General features: G+C 41.6%; 1 protein-coding gene across 1 annotated transcript in view; it reads left to right on the forward strand.

The window, feature by feature from the left end:
* Positions 1-19,264, forward strand: part of LOC142750236 (A.superbus venom factor 1-like) — an 88,673-nt gene that overhangs the window by 19,909 nt on the left and 49,500 nt on the right. Inside the window, exons 5-11 of the mRNA XM_075859178.1 lie at positions 5,916-6,010; positions 8,453-8,535; positions 8,877-8,964; positions 12,535-12,637; positions 14,147-14,267; positions 14,630-14,745; positions 15,669-15,812. Coding sequence (XP_075715293.1) covers positions 5,916-6,010; positions 8,453-8,535; positions 8,877-8,964; positions 12,535-12,637; positions 14,147-14,267; positions 14,630-14,745; positions 15,669-15,812 — 750 coding nt within the window. The remainder of the gene's footprint in view (positions 1-5,915; positions 6,011-8,452; positions 8,536-8,876; positions 8,965-12,534; positions 12,638-14,146; positions 14,268-14,629; positions 14,746-15,668; positions 15,813-19,264) is intronic.

The following is a 19,264-nucleotide window of genomic DNA, read 5'->3' on the forward strand; positions in this document are numbered from 1 at the left end:
AAAAACAATGGAAGAATTGCTGTTTTTTTCATTTTCTACCCCACAAATAATTTTTTCCCCATTTTCTAGTACATTATATGGCACAATAAATGGTGCTATGAAAACTACAACTCGTCTCGCAAAAATCAAGCCCTCATAGGACTATTTATGGAAAAATAAAAAAGTTATGGCTTTTGGTAGGTGGGGAGGAAAAAATGAAAATCTGAAAAATGGCTGCAGCGGGAAGGGGTTAAACTTGGAGCCCCACCTGGACTCTAAGTCAGATAGGGAGAAATCCTGGAGTGACCATTTGCTCTGGTGTTTATATACCATATATATATATATATATATATATATATATATATATATATATATATATATAGCTTTGTTCTGGTGCTGTATATATGTACTGAGCTTGGTTCTGGGGATGTATATATGCACTGAGCTTGGTTCTCATTCTGTATATATGTATGAGCTTGGTTCTGGTCTGTCTATATGTATGAGCTTGGTTCTGGGGATGTATATATGCACTGAGCTTGGTTCTCATTCTGTATATATGTATGAGCTTGGTTCTGGTCTGTCTATATGTATGAGCTTGGTTCTTGTATTGCATATATGTATGAGCTTGGTTCTGGTGTGTGTATATATATATGTAGTGAGCTTTGTTCTGGTGTTGTATTTATGTACCGAGCTTGGTTCTGGTATGTATATATATATATATATATATATATATATATATGTAGTGGACTTAGTTCCGGTGCTGTATATATGTAATGGGCTGGGGTCTGGTGCTGTATATATGTACTGAGCTTTGTTCTGGTGCAGTATTTATGTACTGAGCTTGGTTCTATTGCCGTTTATATGTACTGATCTTGATTCTGGTGCTGTATATATGGACTGACCTTGGTTCTGGTGCTGTATATATGTACGTAGCTTGGTTCTCGTATGGTATATATGTCAGGGTTTGGTTCTGATGCTGTATTTATGTAGGATATATTTATATTAACAAAATTTTAGGGCAGATGGAATTGTTTTAAATTCATTATAAATGGAATGGGAACCTATCTGGTAGTTTTAACCCCTTGAACTGCCACCATGCGGTAATACATGACCTGACAATATTTCCAAACATTCCTTTGTATGTTTTTTTCAGATGCAGCAAAATCTATAAAATCAACTTTTAAAATGGCGCACACCATATGCTAATTTACTCATGAGAGGGTCAGGGGGCGGTGCCGCTATCCTTAAGTGTCAGAGTCTTGCCTCCAAACCCACCTTTTCATTTGTGATTGACATCCCTCTAGCTGTTATACATCACTACCAGTCTCCTCCAACTTTCTCGGATGCGCCGTTGCCTTGTACTACTTGGGCACGCACCGTGCATCGAGGTCTGCTCTGCCCGGCTGCACAGAGAATGCCAGTACAAGGCAACGGCGCATCCGCAAGAGTTGGAGGAGGGTGATAGTGATGTAGAACAGCAAGGGAGATGTCGACCAAAATCTGGTGGTGGGGGGGGGGTGTTTTCAATTTTCGCCTCAAGCAGCAAAATCGGCCCTGCTTGTTGGCCTGTTTTCTGTGAATCCTAACTATCCCACCCCATGGTAGGTAAGAGCCTCTCGTGTGTCCTGATGTGTGTGTGTAATGACAGGGTAGGGAGACAGACAGGTGAGCCCTAATCTACCCGCCACTCAGTCCCTGCCTACTTGCAACGGCTCGTCCTAGGCGACGGCGCACAACTGGGCGACGGTCCCTACGCTCAATAAGTGCACGACAGACAAACAGACAAGGGTACACAGAAGCTAAGGGAAATGTGGCAGTTGCCCACGGCAACACAGTGAGCAACAAGAGTAGTGAACGAGCCGAGTCAAACCAGGAGTGCATGAGGTACAAATCGCAGAGCAGAAGCGTAGTCAGTAAAGCCAGGGTCAAAAATGAAGCAAGGTCAATAATCATAGCAGGAGCAGCAGAGCCAGGAAACAGAAAAGAATCACAGGCAAAGGAGGAGCAGGAAATTCAGGTATAAATAGACAGTGGGCGGGAGCTTGCTCCGTCTGGCCAGGCTGTGATAGGCTCTCCCACTCCTCAGCCTTCCAGCCTGACTGGTGGAAGATTGTGTCACTCTCTCAGACTAAGGAGCAGGTGCAGACTGATTACCCACGGGCGTCAACACGGAAGCTGTGTCTGGCAGATCCTTTACAGTGTGAGTACTATAACTTGGAACAATTCAGTGGCACTATAGGCATCACTATGTCTAGGCACTCAGGGAGCACAGTATTATCTTGAGACTGCAACTTGTTTGTTTTGGGGGTCTGAAGAACACAGGGTTGAACTAAGGGTGGTTAATTTTCTGTAACCCCCGACCCTACCTTACTTTCCCGGAACCACATATAGGAGAGGTGGCCCACATGTGCATGGTCCTTTTTATTTAAGTCAGTACACCGCATTCCAAATTATTATGCAAATGTTATTTTTCGCTGATTTTCCTAAATAGTCGATGCAAATGCCAGTCAGTATAATCTTCAAGCCATCAACCGTTGGAGTATAATGCAAATTTAATTGAACAAATCTCCTGATGATAACAGATTGTTTTTTAGAAGTAAAAAACTCACAATGCACTGTTTCACATTATTATGCACAACAGAGATCAAAACATTTTAAAGGTTGTAAAGAGAACTAAAATGGTCATTTGTTGAATTTGCAGCATCAGGAGGTCATATTTACAGAAATCAAAAGCTCTTTCAATCCAAAAAAACTTAGCAGGCCAAGTTACATGTTAACATAGCACCCCTTCTCTGATATCACCTACACAATTCTTGCATCCATTGAATTTGTGAGTATTTTGACAGTTTCTGCTTGAATATCTTTGCAGGATGTCAGAATAGCCTCCCAGAGCTTCTGTTTTGATGTGAACTGCCTCCCACCCTCATAGATATTTTGCTTCAGGATGCTCCAAAGGTTCTCAATAGGGTTGAGGTCAGGGGAACATGGGGGCCACACCATGAGTTTCTCTCCTTTTATGCCCATAGCAGCCAATGACACAGAGGTATTCTTTGCAGCATGAGATGGTGCATTATCATGCATGAAGATAATTTTTCTACGGAAGGCACGGTTCTTCTTTTTGTACCACGGAAGAAAGTGGTTAGTCATAAACTCTAAACTCTACGTACTTTGCAGAGGTCATTTTCACACCGTCAGGGACCCTAAAGGGCCTACCAGCTCTCTCCCCATGATTCCAGCCCAAAACATGACTCCGCCACCTCCTTGCTGACGTTGCAGCCTTGTTGGGACATGGTGGCCATTCACCAACCATCCACTACTCCATCCATCTGGACCATCCAGGGTTGCACGGCACTCATCAGTAAACAACACGGTTTGAGAATTAGTCTTCATGTATTTCTGAGCTCACTGCAACCGTTTCTGCTTGTGAGCATTGTTTAGGGGTGGCCGAATAATAGCTTTATGCACACTTGCAAACCTCTGCAGGATCCTACACCTTGAGCTTCGCGGGACTCCAGAGGCACCAGCGGCTTCAAATACCTGTTTGCTGCTTTGCAATGGCATTTTAGCAGCTGCTCTCCTAATCCTATTAATTTGTCTGGCAGAAACCTTCCTCATTATGCCTTTATCTGAACAAACCCATATGTGCTCTGAATCAGTCACAAATCTTTTCACAGTACGATGATCACGCTTAAGTTTTCTTGAAATATCCAATGTTTTCATATCTTTTCCAAGGTATTGCACTATTTCATGCTTTTCGGCATTTTTTTTTTCCCATATTGCTTGAAACCTGTGGCCTACTTAATAATGTGGAATGTCCTTCTTAAAGAGGCTCTGTCACCAGATTTTGCAACCCCTATCTGCTATTGCAGCAGATAGGCGCTGCAATGTAGATTACAGTAACGTTTTTATTTTTAAAAAACGAGCATTTTTGCCCAAGTTATGACCATTTTTGTATTTATGCAAATGAGGCTTGCAAAAGTCCAAGTGGGCGTGTTTAAAGTAAAAGTCCAAGTGGGCGTGTATTATGTGCGTACATCGGGGCGTGTTTACTACTTTTACTAGCTGGGCGTTCTGACGAGAAGTATCATCCACTTCTCTACACAATGCCCAGCTTCTGGCAGTGCAGACACAGCCGTGTTCTCGAGAGATCACACTGTGTCGTCACTCACTTCCTGCCCCAGGTCCTGCATCGTGTCGGACGAGCGAGGACACATCGGCACCAGAGGCTACAGTTGATTCTGCAGCAGCATCGGCGTTTGCAGGTAAGTCGATGTAGCTACTTACCTGCAAACGCAGATGCTGCTGCAGAATCAACTGTAGCCTCTGGTGCCGATGTGTCCTCGCTCGCCTGACACGATGCAGGACCTGGGGCAGGAAGTGAGTGACGTCACAGCGTGATCTCTCGAGAACACGCTGTGTGTCTGCACTGCCAGAAGCTGGGCGTTCTGAAGAGAAGTGGATGATACTTCTATACACAACGCCCAGCTAGTAAAAGTAGTAAACACGCCCCGATGTACGCACATAATACACACCCAGTTGTACTTTTACTTTAAACACGCCCACTTGGACTTTTGCAAGCCTCATTTGCATAAATACGAAAATGGTCATAACTTGGCCAAAAATGCTCGTTTTTTAAAAATAAAAACGTTACTGTAATCTACATTGCAGCGCCGATCTGCTGCAATAGGAGATAGGGGCTGCAAAATCTGGTGACAGAGCCTCTTTAAGTAGTTTTCCTTTGATTGGGCACACCTGGAAATCTAATTATCACAGGTGTCTGAGATTGATTACAATGATTCAAAGAGCCCTAAGACACAATACCATCCATGAATTTAATTGAAAAACTAATAATTAAATGTTTGTGACACTTAAATCCAATGTGCATAATAATTTGGAACACGGTGTAGATAGCTAATCCAGTGACTACCTGAGATTTCAAAGGAGAGCCTACAGGTATGTTTGGTCACCTTTCCAGCTCTTCTAGGCTGTAAAGTATCACCTAACAGCCACCAGGTAGAGTGGGGGGTGAAGGTGGCTAGGGCCCCATGTGCTAACTTTATTCCGGTAAAGGGTGAAGATTTACTTGAGCTTACTTCTGAAAAATGGCTATGGTATGTGCTTCTATGTTTCTTTGCTAGATTTGTGGTTACCAAAAAGCTGGCCTCATCTGCACTAAGATGCAGTGATAAAACCCTCAAGCAGACCATGGTGAGATGTTTCACCAACAACTATGATCAGGAAGAAACAGTGGCATATATAGAGCACAGCAAGCCCCACAGCTGAAGTCAAAATTGTGGCCCCTACTCGTTCATGCTACATAACCTCAATATCCATGGATAGGATGGCCCTCTCCTTACCCCCTTACCGTTCCTAGTGGGAGAGGGCAGCATTACCCTTTGGCTATTTTCCAAGTGTGGCTATGGTAAGCTCTGTCCAGGTTTACACAGCATATAGAAGTGGGGATAGAACTAGCATAAGCTGGGTCCACTTTCTCAATAGCCCAAAGCAGCTGCGTGAGTTGCCTTTTGTGAAACCCCTCGTTGACAATGACTTTAGTTGCTCAGTGAAGATCAAGTCTTCTCCATTTCTATAAACTCTCAGAAGGTATACATTCTCCTTGTGGAGATTCAGATTTTAGGGAAATGCTCCCTGGGAAAAGGTATGCAAAATAGCTATTTTCCAGAAGGATGGAAATTGTCTCGCTAGTGCCCTCTATAGGTGGCTACCCTGTAAGTACATTGACTTACCTATAAGTGGCACTAGATAGACAGTTTGGAGGAGAGATATTTAGAATTTTTTTTCTATGAGTAAAGAGAAGAATTGTATAATCATGACACACCGTACAATCTTTTTTGCAGGAAATTGAATTTTTGGTCCACATTTTTGGTTGACTTCTTTGGAGAGCACATGTAACTCTTTCACTTCTGTCTTTTCAGAATCCTGATGGCATAGTTGTATTGAAGAACCAGTTCTCTTCCAGTGACAAAAGTGTGATCGTCCAAAAGAGCTTCACCCTCCCAGAGATTGCTAAGTGAGTATAAATCATCCATATAAACTGTTATATAAGGGCTCATAATATAAATATATATATATATACACTACCGTTCAAAAGTTTAGGGTCACTTCGAAATTTCCTTATTTTTGAAAGAAAAGCACAGTTTTTTTCAATGAAGATAACATTAAATTAATCAGAAATACACTCTATCCATTGTTAATGTGCTAAATGACTATTCTAGCTGCAAACGTCTGGTTTTTAATGCAATATCTACATAGGTGTATAGAGGCCCATTTCCAGCAACCATCACTCCAGTGTTGTAATGGTACATTGTGTTTGCTAACTGTGTTAGAAGACTAATGGATGATTAGAAAACACTTGAAAACCCTTGTGCAATTATGTTAGCACCGCTGTAAACAGTTTTGCTGTTTAGAGGAGCTATAAAACTGACCTTCCTTTGAGCTAGTTGAGAATCTGGAGCATTACATTTGTGGGTTTGATTAAACTCACAAAATGGCTAGAAAAAGAGAGCTTTCATGTGAAACTCGACAGTCTATTCTTGTTCTTAGAAATGAAGGCTATTCCATGCGAGAAATTGCCAAGAAACTGAAGATTTCCTACAACGGTGTGTACTACTCCCTTCAGAGGACAGCACAAACAGGCTCTAACCAGAGTAGAAAGAGAAGTGGGAGGCCCCGCTGCACAACTGAGCAACAAGACAAGTACATTAGAGTCTCTAGTTTGAGAAATAGACGCCTCACAGGTCCTCAACTGGCAGCTTCATTAAATAGTACCCGCAAAACGCCAGTGTCAACGTCTACAGTGAAGAGGCGACTCCGGGATGCTGGCCTTCAGGGCAGAGTGGCAAAGAAAAAGCCATATCTGAAACTGGCTAATAAAAGGAAAAGATTAATATGGGCAAAAGCACACAGACATTGGACAGAGGAAGATTGGAAAAAAGTGTTATAGACAGACGAATCGAAGTTTGAGATGTTTGGATCACACAGAAGAACATTTGTGAGACGCAGAACAACTGAAAAGATGCTGGAAGAGTGCCTGACGCCATCAGTCAAGCATGGTGGAGGTAATGTGATGGTCTGGGGTTGCTTTGGTGCTGGTAAAGTGGGAGATTTGTACAAGGTAAAAGGGATTTTGAATAAGGAAGGCTATCACTCCGCAACGCCATGCCATACCCTGTGGACAGCGCTTGATTGGAGCCAATTTCATCCTACAACAGGACAATGACCCAAAGCACACCTCCAAATTATGCAAGAACTATTTAGGGAAGAAGCAGGCAGCTGGTATTCTATCTGTAATGGAGTGGCCAGCGCAGTCACCAGATCTCAACCCCATAGAGCTGTTGTGGGAGCAGCTTGACCGTATGGTACGCAAGAATTGCCCATCAAGCCAATCCAACATGTGGGAGGGGCTTCTGGAAGCATGGGGGGAAATTTCTCCCGATTACCTCAGCAAATTAACAGCTAGAATGCCAAAGGTCTGCAATGCTGTAATTGCTGCAAATGGAGCATTCCAAGACCAAAGCAAAGTTTGAAGGAGAAAATTATTATTTCAAATAAAAATCATTATTTCTAACCTTGTCAATGTCTTGACTATATTTTCTAGTCATTTTGCAACTCATTTGATAAATATAAGTGAGTTTTCATGGAAAACACAAAATTGTCTGGGTGACCCTAAACTTTTGAACGGCAGTGTATATATATATATATATATATATATATATATATATATATATATATATATATATATATATCCAAGTGTGGGCTCCATAACAAAAGTCAGAATGGATCATCCAACTTACTTTTCTCAAACCCATCCCAGGACAAGAAGACCTCAAGCAGGTTTGCTCATGTGGTACCTTGGGCAGCATGACCTTGGCCCTTATTTGCTAATGTACTAGAGAGGGGGTAGGACCACCTGAACCTTCCACGGCCCTATCCATTATTACTGGATTGCTTTGAAGTCTTTTGACTTGCTGGACTGTTGTAAGAGTCTGTATCACTGTATCTGCCTTCATAATTTGAGTTATTTATGAAAATGACCTTAACTGGTCCTTCTTCTTCATGTCATCGGCGGTAGGTTATACTATGTTGGCCTCCGGTCGGAGTTGATAACTGTTGACTTAGGGTTAAGAAACAATCACGATGGACAGGAAACATAGGAAGACATTAGACTTTTTCAAACGTTAGGGCCATGTCTAAGAGGGTGAAAATTCCAGAGAGTAGGGGCAACCTTCTTCTTCATGTCATTGGTGGTAGGTTATACTATGTTGGCCTCTGGGTGATAAACCTCACCACAACGTGGTGCGATTTTTCGGATGGACGGTGCTGCGGGTTCCAGGTCGGATACACTGTATTTTTATTACCCATCCTGTTATTTACTTGGGTATACTCTAGTATTGTATATACAGTCTGGTTTAGCACGTCAGGGGACCTAATATGCCATGTATTTACTTTACAGTGAGGGAAAATGGCAGATTGCTTGCAAGTTTCAGGTGGCTCCTCAAGAAGTGTTCCGGACTGAGTTTGAGGTGAAAGAATATGGTGAGTAGAATTAGTGAAATCTCTCAGACGGTGATTATATAAACCTGATATACCTCCCGGTCAGTGTCGGAAATTATTTTTTAGCCCACCCTCCACTTATACAGAACTTTAAATGCGACAATGAAAAAAAAAAAAAATTGCTGTGTCCTGAAGGCACAAAATAAGTCGGGTCCTTAGGGTTAAATGATAGAATTTTTGGTTCCAAAAATATCCATGAATTCCGCAAAAGCGAATTAGTCCATCAAGGACCCGTCTCTGGCACTGTGAGGGGGAGAGTTATGTCACGTGAGGGGAGCACGTTGCCATATTATCATGATGAATGTGACGTTTCCTCTCCTTAGTTCTGCCAAGTTTTGAAGTCCTTCTGGAGACCCCACAGAATTATTACTTTGTGGATGACGACCATTTCACTGTGGATATTACTGCAAAGTAAGACAATTTCACCTCTAAGATGTATCCTGTCCTTTAAAGTTACAGGAAGTGTGTGAGAAGAGCATCTCTGGCTGTGTCCCCATGACAACCCTTCCTGCCCCTCTGCTCTGGCAGCTCAGTGTTATCATAGGGACACTAAGCCTTATAGCAACCAATCAGAATACAGATATGTGACTGATTACTATGAGGCCCTATGTCCTATAGCATGGGGACTGGAAGTGTTGTCATGGGGACACAGAAAAATAAGTTCTTATCAACCTCTGAGAAGAAAGACTTTATTATCTTGAATTTATTTACTGTAACGCTTTTCCAGTATTTATTTTTGTTGTTACTCTTAGGCCCCATGCACACGACCGTATAAATGACCCGTAATTGCGGACCGTAATACGGTCCGCAATTACGGATCCATTCATTTATTTTGGCCTTGGACTCCTTTCCGTATCGCTACGGATGGGTGTCCTTGCTGTAGAAATGTTCAAAAAATTATGGAACATGTTCGTTCTTTTGCATTTTACGGGCCGTGCTCCTATACTTTGTTTGGGAGCAGAGCCCGAAAATGCGTGTGGCCATCGACGGCCAGCCGTGCCCGCAATCGCGGGCCTCGATTATGGGCACAGCCGTTTGCATGGGGCCGTACATAGACTGTTGTGTAATGTCACCCCATGCCCTGTAGATGTCACTGTTTTCTTCTAAATAAAGATTTTCAACTAGCACATTCAAAGAGGAACGGCCACCTCTCCTGACTTGTCTATTTTAGTAAATACTTAAATACTTATATTTCCCATGAAATTCTGGAGCATCTTATACTAGAACTCTTCGTTGTGCTGTTCCTCGGTTATTCATCCTGGAATTTTTTTAATACACTGACAACGGGCTGTTACCAGTTAGGGGTGTGTCCCTACAGAGAGTGACAATGTCCAATCAGTGCTGACAGAGTGAGACTGTGTAGGGACATACCCCTTTGACAAGGGGAATGGTAACACGCAGTTGTCAATTTATTCATACATTTCTAGGAGGAATAACAGAGGAACGGCACAACATAGAGTTTGAGGTTAATATACTCCAGAATTGCTATTTCATGGGATATATGGGTATTTACTAAGATAGACACGTCAGGAACAGGTGACAGGCCCTTTTTAAAGAGGTTGTTCAAGAGGACATCAGTCCATGCGTCTTATTGGAGCATATGGACGTCATAAAGACCCTCTACTCCCCCCCCTCTGGCATAACATTCGATTTTTTTTTTAGAAAGATTAAGCTTTATTGACAGTTGCAGTAACCCAAAATTTTTACATGACCATTCAAACAAAATCACCATAGAGCCCTGGCCTTAAAGAGGATCTGTCACTAGTTTAGTAAGGCCCAATCTCCTAGCTGATCTAATAGGCGCGGTCACACTGATAATATTAGTCAAAATTGTGTCTCAAAAAATTTATTATTTTAAAAGTTATAAGATCTTTTTCTACATATGTAAATGAGTCTTTATTAGACAAGTGGGTGTCACCACCAGCGATTCTCCTGAGGTGGAGCCTCCTCACAGCCTCTGACACTGTCCTATCAGCATGAAGCTGCTTCACACAGTGTGAGGGAGGTGGAGCCTCCTCACAGCCTCTGACACTGTCCTATCAGCATGAAGCTGCTTCACACAGTGTGAGGGAGGTGGAGCTACCTCACAGCCTCTGACACTGTCCTATCAGCATGAAGCTCTTCACACAGTGTGAGGGAGGTGGAGCCTCCTCACAGCCTCTGACACTGTCCTATCAGCATGAAGCTGCTTCACACAGTGTGAGAGAGGTGGAGCTACCTCACAGCCTCTGACGCTGTCCTATCAGCATGAAGCTGCTTCACACGGTGCGAGAGAGGTGGAGCTACCTCACAGCCTCTGACCTGTCCTATCAGCATGAAGCTGCTTCACACAGTGTGAGAGAGGTGGAGCCTCCTCACAGCCTGTGACCTGTCCTATCAGCATGAAGCTGCTTCACACAGTGTGAGGGAGGTGGAGCCTCCTCACAGCCTCTGACCTGTCCTATCAGCATGAAGCTGCTTCACACAGTGTGAGAGAGGTGGAGCTACCTCACAGCCTCTGACGCTGTCCTATCAGCATGAAGCTGCTTCACACGGTGTGAGAGAGGTGGAGCCTCCTCACAGCCTCTGACACTGTCCTATCAGCATGAAGTTGCTTCACACAGTGTGAGAGACTGAGGCTGGAGGGAAGGGGGATCACTTCAAATAGCCATATCTCCGACTGTTGACCACCTAGAACAGCGGTTCTTGTGTCATAGGAAAGAGGAGTCGTTCTAGTCTTTCATATTATGCCAGGATCTCAGTTCTAGCTGTGAGAAAACTGGAGGTATCACCAGTTGGATTCGCAGTCGGGAATGGAAGCTGTGTACTATATGATCACACTGTGTTGCTGGGCAGGGAAGGGGGAGAAGCTGTATGCTGATTGGACAGCGTCATACAGAAAACATTACACTGCCCAGAGTGAAAAGAAAGAGTCACCTCCTATTTGGCTATTAGAGCCACATTATCATATTTAGAAAAATTTTCATAACTGCAAATAATAAAAGTTTTTTTAAAATCAAATCACACTGTAGTTATCAGCATCATAGCGACTATTAGATTAGTTAGGAGATAGGGAATTAATAAACTAGTGACCGATCCTCTTTAACGGAGTTGTCAAGAATTTGTAAAACATGGCTACATTTTTCCAAAAACAGCTCTTCATCCATCCATAGGTTGCTTCTAGTATTGCAGCTGAATTGTAGTGAATTGAGCTGAGTTGCAATACCACACACGACCTTTGGATGGATGTGTGGCGGATTCTCATAGGTCCGTTATCGGGGGCCATCCGGGGGCCAAAGGCTTCCGGGGGGCCCATGGCCGCCCAGAGACCACATCACAGTTTTGTCACGTTTTTACCGTGAATTGTCACAAAAACCGCAAAAAAACTCAAGGCCCCTGGAATCAATTGTATCCAAAGGACGCGGATACAATTGACATCACTGGCAAGGCAAGGGAACCTTCGCAAGAGAACGGCGCTGAAACGAGGATCGGTAAGTGTGGCACTAACTCTATGGGTGGAGCATCTACAGGGGGCTGTGTGGATGATTTCTACAGGGGGGCTGTGTGGCGATTTCTACAGGGCCTGTGTGGTGCTTTCTACAAGGTGGGGGGTGCTATCTACAGGGGGGGGCTGTTTGGCACTATCTACACCGTGTGATGCTGTCATTATGTAGGGACACAACCCTTTGACAAAGGGAATCGTAACACCCATTTGTTAATGCTTGCACTAAAAGGTAGTGTTAACAACACCGTAGTTACAGCGCCGCAAGGCGGCGATGGAGGACGGGGGCCCAAGTTTGGGTAACAGCCCAGGATTAATGGTAAATATAAGGACTAACATAGCATGGTTTGACCATAACAGGGGGCAATCATTTCTGCTGTACATTGTGCTGAAAATAAATTTGAATGTGTAGATTTTTTTTTTGGGGTAATTAAGATTTAGTCTATATATAAACCAAATTTTTGTAACACTGTGCTTGGACTCTTTTTTTTGTTTTGCAGATTTTTGCATGGGAAGCCGGTGGAGGGCTATGTCAATGCAATGTTTGGCATAATTTTTGACAACGAGAAAAAGAGTTTTCCAAATTCAATGACCAACATCACGGTAAAAACATTCTTCAATAAAACATTACAGCATGCAGGGGCAAATGCAGGATTTATAAACGGGGGCTTCCAAGCGCATTGGTCCCCACGACAGATGTAGTCAACTACCCCCAATCACCATATTATACTGACTGTCCAGGATTTTACAGAGGATTGGTAATTATAGTTAACACCTAACAGTCCTAGTGGTTTGGGATGGCGCAGGGGTAAGTAGAATTAGTTCAGGGCAGAATTCATTATAGGGGTCAGATCTTTTTTTTTCTGATACAGAGCTCCAGATCTATAAGAGTAACATGATAATAATCTGTTTGCCTGCAGCCACCACTAGGGGGAGCTCACTGACATAGGGATTTATACAGCTCCCAATCAACATAAAGGCATAATCCCGGATTCGACATCCACAGGATAAGTGATAATTGCACGATCACTGGATCCCCCACGGATCGCGAGAACTTGGGTTCCGAACTGCAAAGAGTAGAACTTAAACTAGACCATGTGCAGTTCTTCTCCATTTAAAATCTATGGGATTGACGGAAATAGTCGAGTACAGCGCTCGACTGTTTCTGTCAATCCCATAGACATTGAGTGCAGCTGCTCCATTCAAGCTCCTCCTTACTGCGGGGGGAGCTGTGAGGAGGAATGTGGGGTTCAGAATACCCGTTCATGTGATCGGTGGAGGGATTCCAGCGATGTGGCCCCCAGCGATCAGACAATTTTCACTTATCCTGTACTGATAATTGTCAATTGTGGTACAACCCCTTTAATACTAAATCTGTATACAGTGAGCACCACCTAGTGGCAGCAGAAATATTTTTTTTATTTAACTGCTTCTCATGAGCTATTCAGAGGGGGTTTTCCAGGTACCAGGAATCCTCCCCCCTTCTAAGTTTGCTTCTGGTGTAATTCTGCTTTTACCGCTATTTCTCATTTTATAAGTTTGCAACTTTATACACACCTTCCCTTACTTGTCCTGTGCTGATTTAGAGTTATATTGCTTTTTATTTTTTTTTATTTTTATGAAAGCTCAAGATGGGTCAAGACTTGCATGCAAATGTGCCATGAACCAGTAGGCTCCCACCCCTGGTGATTTAAGGAACCCCCAGGGTCACTACTCCTGAGACACTTCTGCACCCCGGACTTCCCAATTAACCTTAATACCTTGGTCTAGTGGCTTCTGGTCATCTACAGGGGACACCCTTAAGCTCCCGTTTAGACCAGAACAGACACTACACTTATCCAAAAAAGGAAACATTCAGAAACCTGAATTTCACTTTGGATGTGAATGGAGTAGAAAACATCATAATCACAGTTACTTAACATTTCATGTAGCTTCACACTATCAAATTCCGCAGTGTTCCTTTAAGTTATCGGTAAAGTTAAAAAGAGCATTTCCCTTTAAAATCAAAAAATTCCCATCTTGAATCGTCCTCTTCTGTCAAGTTGGAAAAAAAAACGTCATTATAGTTGTATATGTTTTTCGAAAACAAATAATATATAATTGTCCTTACAGGTGACTGGTGGAAAAGCACAAGCAACGCTGCATCGTCACACGATCACTAGTCGATATGTTGATCCGGAATTTCTCCTCGGAAGCTCGCTCTATGTCACGGTCACAGTGTTTACCAACGCAGGTATGGAGGGGCCATGGGGTTTCATGTATAAATGTGGAGGATTTTTTTTTATCAAGGTCCTGCACAATTTTTTTCCACATACTAACACCCCTTACGGGCTTTTGTGGAAATTCATTATGAAATAAATATATATACACCAGGCACTTGAGCCCAGAACATGGAGAAAGGCTAGACCGGTCTTAGAAGGTTCTCTTCCGGTTCACGTTAACACAAATTTATAAAACCGTGCGCAACTTTTTGATTTTTTTTTTTAAAACACTGACAATTTTTAAGGCCAGTGTATAACTGATACTATTGATACATATTCCAAATCATCCAGTTACAGAGCTGGGGATAACTATATCATGACATGTTTCTTCTAGGCAGTGACTTGGTCCAAGCAGAGAAGATCGGCATTCCTATAGTGAAGACCGCGTTCAAAGTCCTCTTCACCAAGACCTCAAAATATTTCAAGCCTGGTTTACCCTATATAGCAAATGTAAGTGTATCATAGGCTCCTAGTGGGACCAAATAATTCAGATTATCTTTAATGTTCTCTTTCTGCTGTCTGTAGGACTCTAACAAGAGGACCATGTGAGCCCCCAAAGGATAGGCTATCAATGTTACATATTATACTGGACATCCCCTTTACGGGGAAATTCAAGTGGAAACCAGAGTTGCCCAATGTAATTCTAGACCAGGGCTGCTCAAACTTTTTCTACTGGGGCCTCACACATTCTGCCACAGCTAACTCCCCAGATGCACATCATTCAGAGTAGAAAGATCTCTAGTAGCTGGTAAAACCACTGACTCGGAGATCGATCCATCCTTACTTGGTGATCGATCAGGGTTACTTATAACGATTGACTCTCAAAGCACCCTCAACAATTTTGATTCCGGCATTTTTTACATAGTTAGTACGGTCGAAAAAAGACACATGTCCATCAAGAATACTTGAGATGACGGTCTTCAAGTACCAATTCTAAAGAGTATAGGCACTCATGTGGTGACATGTGTGCAGTATGGTGGTAAGAACCTCTAAGGATAGACGTTGACTCCCTGTTAGGAGTTGTCTCCCTAAGGGTTGTCCAACCAGAACAAGCTCCTCTAGTGCACCAACTCCTTGGCAAACCCATTGAAGTAATAGTTGTGCCATGTCCTCCAGAGAAAAATATGTACTTTGTCTGCACGTCAAGCAGGGTCCCAACTAAGACATCCCCATGACCCTTTGGAGCATATGGACAGTGGTTGTCCTGGGCACAAAATACAATTAGCTATAAAGTATAAATTATTGGACTATGAGATGTGCCAAGAGTCTGGGCCACAAATCAACATCAAATTTGCCCTCTACTCGTCTGCTAAAGGGTAGCTTCAGGGTTATCATGTCTTAAAGGTGCTCATCCCATATTTGCAATTTTCCAGCTTTTACTGCAGAAACCAGATGGCTCCGCAGTTTCGAATGTTGAGATTTGTACAATTGACAACAAATGTGCGAAAACCACTGCAGGTGGAGAAACCCAGCTTGTCCTAAACACCAATCCAGACATCCAAGAAATGCAGGTTCATGTAAGTGACTAAAGACCAACAGATCATTATGGTACTTGACAATAGGGGGCAGTATTATCGTAGTTATATTCTTGTATATAGGGAGCAGTATTATAGTAGTTATATTCTTGTACATGGGGCAGTATCATAGTGGTTATATTCTTGTATATAGGGGCAGTATTATAGTAGTTATATTCTTGTATATAGGAGCAGTATTATAGTAGTTATATTCTTGTACATGGGGCAGTATTATAGTAGCTATATTCTTGTACATAGGGGGCAGTATTATAGTAGTTATATTCTTGTATATAGGTGGCAGTATGATAGTAGTTATATTCTTGTATATAGGGCAGTATTATAGTAGTTATATTCTTGTACATGGGGCAGTATCATAGTAGTTATATTCTTGTATATAGGGGGCAGTATTATAGTAGTTATATTCTTGTATATAGGAGCAGTATTATAGTAGTTATAATTTTGTATATGGGAGCAGTATTATAGTAGTTATATTCTTGTACATAGGGGCAGTATTATAGTAGTTATATTCCTGTATATAGGAGGCAGTATTATATTAGTTATATTCTTGTACATAGGGGTCAGTAATATAGTCGTTATTTTCTTGTACATAGGGGGCAGTATTATAGTATTTTTATTCTTGTACATAGGGGGCAGTATTAGGGCATGACCACACATGGCGGAATTCCTCCGCAACTGTCCGCATCAATGCCGCACAGAATCTGCGTTGCAGATTCTGCAGCGGATCTGCACAAAATGTGCAGAAAATTGATGCGGACTGGCCGCTGCGGACTGCAGGAAAAGTGCTTCTCTTCTCCCTATTCAGTGCAGGATAGAGAGAAGGGACAGCACTTTCCCTAGTGAAAGTCAAAGAAATTCATACTTACCGCCCGTTGTCTTGGTGACGCGTCCCTCTTTCGGCATCCGGCCCGACCTCCCTGGATGACGCTCCAGTCCATGTGACCGCTGCAGCCTGTGCTTGGCCTGTGATTGGCTGCAGCCGTCACTTACACTGAAACGTCATCCTGGGAGGCCGGACTGGAGACAGACGCAGGGAGTTCTCGGTAAGTATGAACTTATATTTTTTTTTACAGATACATGTATATTGAGATCGGTAGTCACTGTCCCGGGTGCAGAAACAGTTACTGCCGATCGCGTAACTCTTTCAGCACCCTGGACAGTGACTATTTACAGACGTCTCCTAGCAACGCTCCCGTCATTACGGGAGCCCCATTGACTTCCTCAGTCTGGCTGTAGACCTAGAAATACATAGGTCCAGCCAGAATGAAGAAATGTCATGGTAGTAAAAACAATACGCTCCGCAGCACACATAAGATCTGCGGACTTCATTGCGGAATTTTGACTCTCCATTGAAGTCAATGGAGAAATTCCGCCATGAGTCCGCAACCAGTCCGCCACTGCTCCGCAACAGACAGAGCATGCTGCGGACACCAAATTCCGCTCCGCAGCCTATGCTCCGCAGCGGAATTGTACGCATCGTGTAAACGAACACTGCTAAATTAAAGTGAAAGTCAATGGAGAAACGGCTCCGCTGCGGATTTACGCTGCGGAGTGTCCGCAGCGGAATTTAAGTGAAATTCCGCCATGTGTGAACCCGCCCTTATAGTAATTATATTCTTGTACATAGGGCGCAGTATTATAGTAGTTATATTCTTGTACATAGGGGGCAGTATTATAGTAGTTTTATTCTTGTACATGGGGTAGTATTATAGTAGTTATATTCTTGTATATAGGAGCAGTACTATATTATAGTAGTTATAATCTTGTATATAGGAGCAGTATTATAGAAGTTATATTCTTGAATATAGGGGGCAGCATTATAGTAGTTATATTCTTGTACATGGGGGCAGTATTATAGTAGTTATATTCTTGTACATGGGGGCAGTATTATAGTAGTTATACTCTTGTATATAGGGGGCAGTATTATAGTAGTTATATTCTTGTATATAAGAGCAGTATTATAGTAGTTATAATCTTGTATATAGGAGCAGTATTATATTAGTTATATTCTTGTACATTGGGGGCAGTATTATAGTAGTTATATTCTTTTACATAGGGGGCAGTATTATAGTAGTTATATTCTTCTATATAGGGAGCAGTATTATAGTAGTTATATTCTTGTATATAGGGGCAGTATTATAGTAGTTACATTCTTGTATATAGGGCAGTATTATAGTAGTTATATTCTTGTATATATAAGCAGTATTATAGAAGTTATATTCTTGTATATATAAGCAGTATTATAGAAGTTATATTCTAATATAGGGGGCACCATTATAGTAGTTATATTCATGAACATGGGGGTAGTATTATAATAGTCATATTCTTGTATATAGGGGACAGTATTATAGTAGTTATATTCTTGTACATGGGGCAGTATTATAGTAGTTAGATTCTTGTGCATGGGGGCAGTATTATAGTAGTTATATTTTTGTATATAGGGGCAGTATTATAGTAGTAATATTCTTGTATATAGCAGCAGTATTATAGTAGTTATATTCTTGTATATAGGAGGCAGTATTATAGTAGTTATATTCTTGTATATAGGGGGCAGTATTATAGTAGTTATATTCTTGTACATAGGGGCAGTATTATAGTAGTTATATTCTTTTATATAGGAGGCAGTATTATAGTAGTTATATTCTTGTACATAGGGGGCAGTATTATAGTAGTTATATTCTTGTATATAGGGGCAGTATTATAGTAGTTATATTCTTGTATATAGGGGGCAGTATTATAGTAGTTATATTCTTGTATATAGGGGGCAGTATTATAGTAGTTATATTCTCGTATATATGGGGGCAGTATTATAGTAGTTATAATCTTGTACATAGGGGCAGTTTTATAATAGTTATATAGGTGTCAGTATTATATTAGTTATATACTTGTTTATAGGGGGCAGTATTATAGAAGTTATATTCTTGAATATAGAGGGTAGTATTATAGTAGTTACATTCTTGTATATAGGGGCATTACTATAGTAGTTATATTCTTGTATATAGGAGCAGTATTATAGTAGTTTTATTCCTGTATATAGGGGGCAGTATTATAGTAGTTATATTCTTGTACATAAGGTGCAGTATTATAGTAGTTATATTGTTGTATATAGGGGTCAGTATTATATTAGTTATATTCTTGTATATAAGAGCAGTATTATAGTAGTTATAATCTTGTATATAGGAGCAGTATTATATTAGTTATATTCTTGTACATTGGGGGCAGTATTATAAGAGTTTTATTCTTGTATATAGGGGGCAGTATTATAGTAGTTATATTCTTGTACATAAGGGGTAGTATTATAGTAGTTATATTTTTGTATATAGAGGGCACTATTATAGTAGATATTTATTTATGTATATAGGGGACAGTATTATAGTAGTTATAGTCTTGTATATAGGGTCAGTATTATATTAGTTATATTCTTGTACATAGGGGGC

This window comes from Rhinoderma darwinii, chromosome 3 (assembly GCF_050947455.1).
Source record: "Rhinoderma darwinii isolate aRhiDar2 chromosome 3, aRhiDar2.hap1, whole genome shotgun sequence".
NCBI lineage: Eukaryota > Metazoa > Chordata > Amphibia > Anura > Rhinodermatidae > Rhinoderma > Rhinoderma darwinii.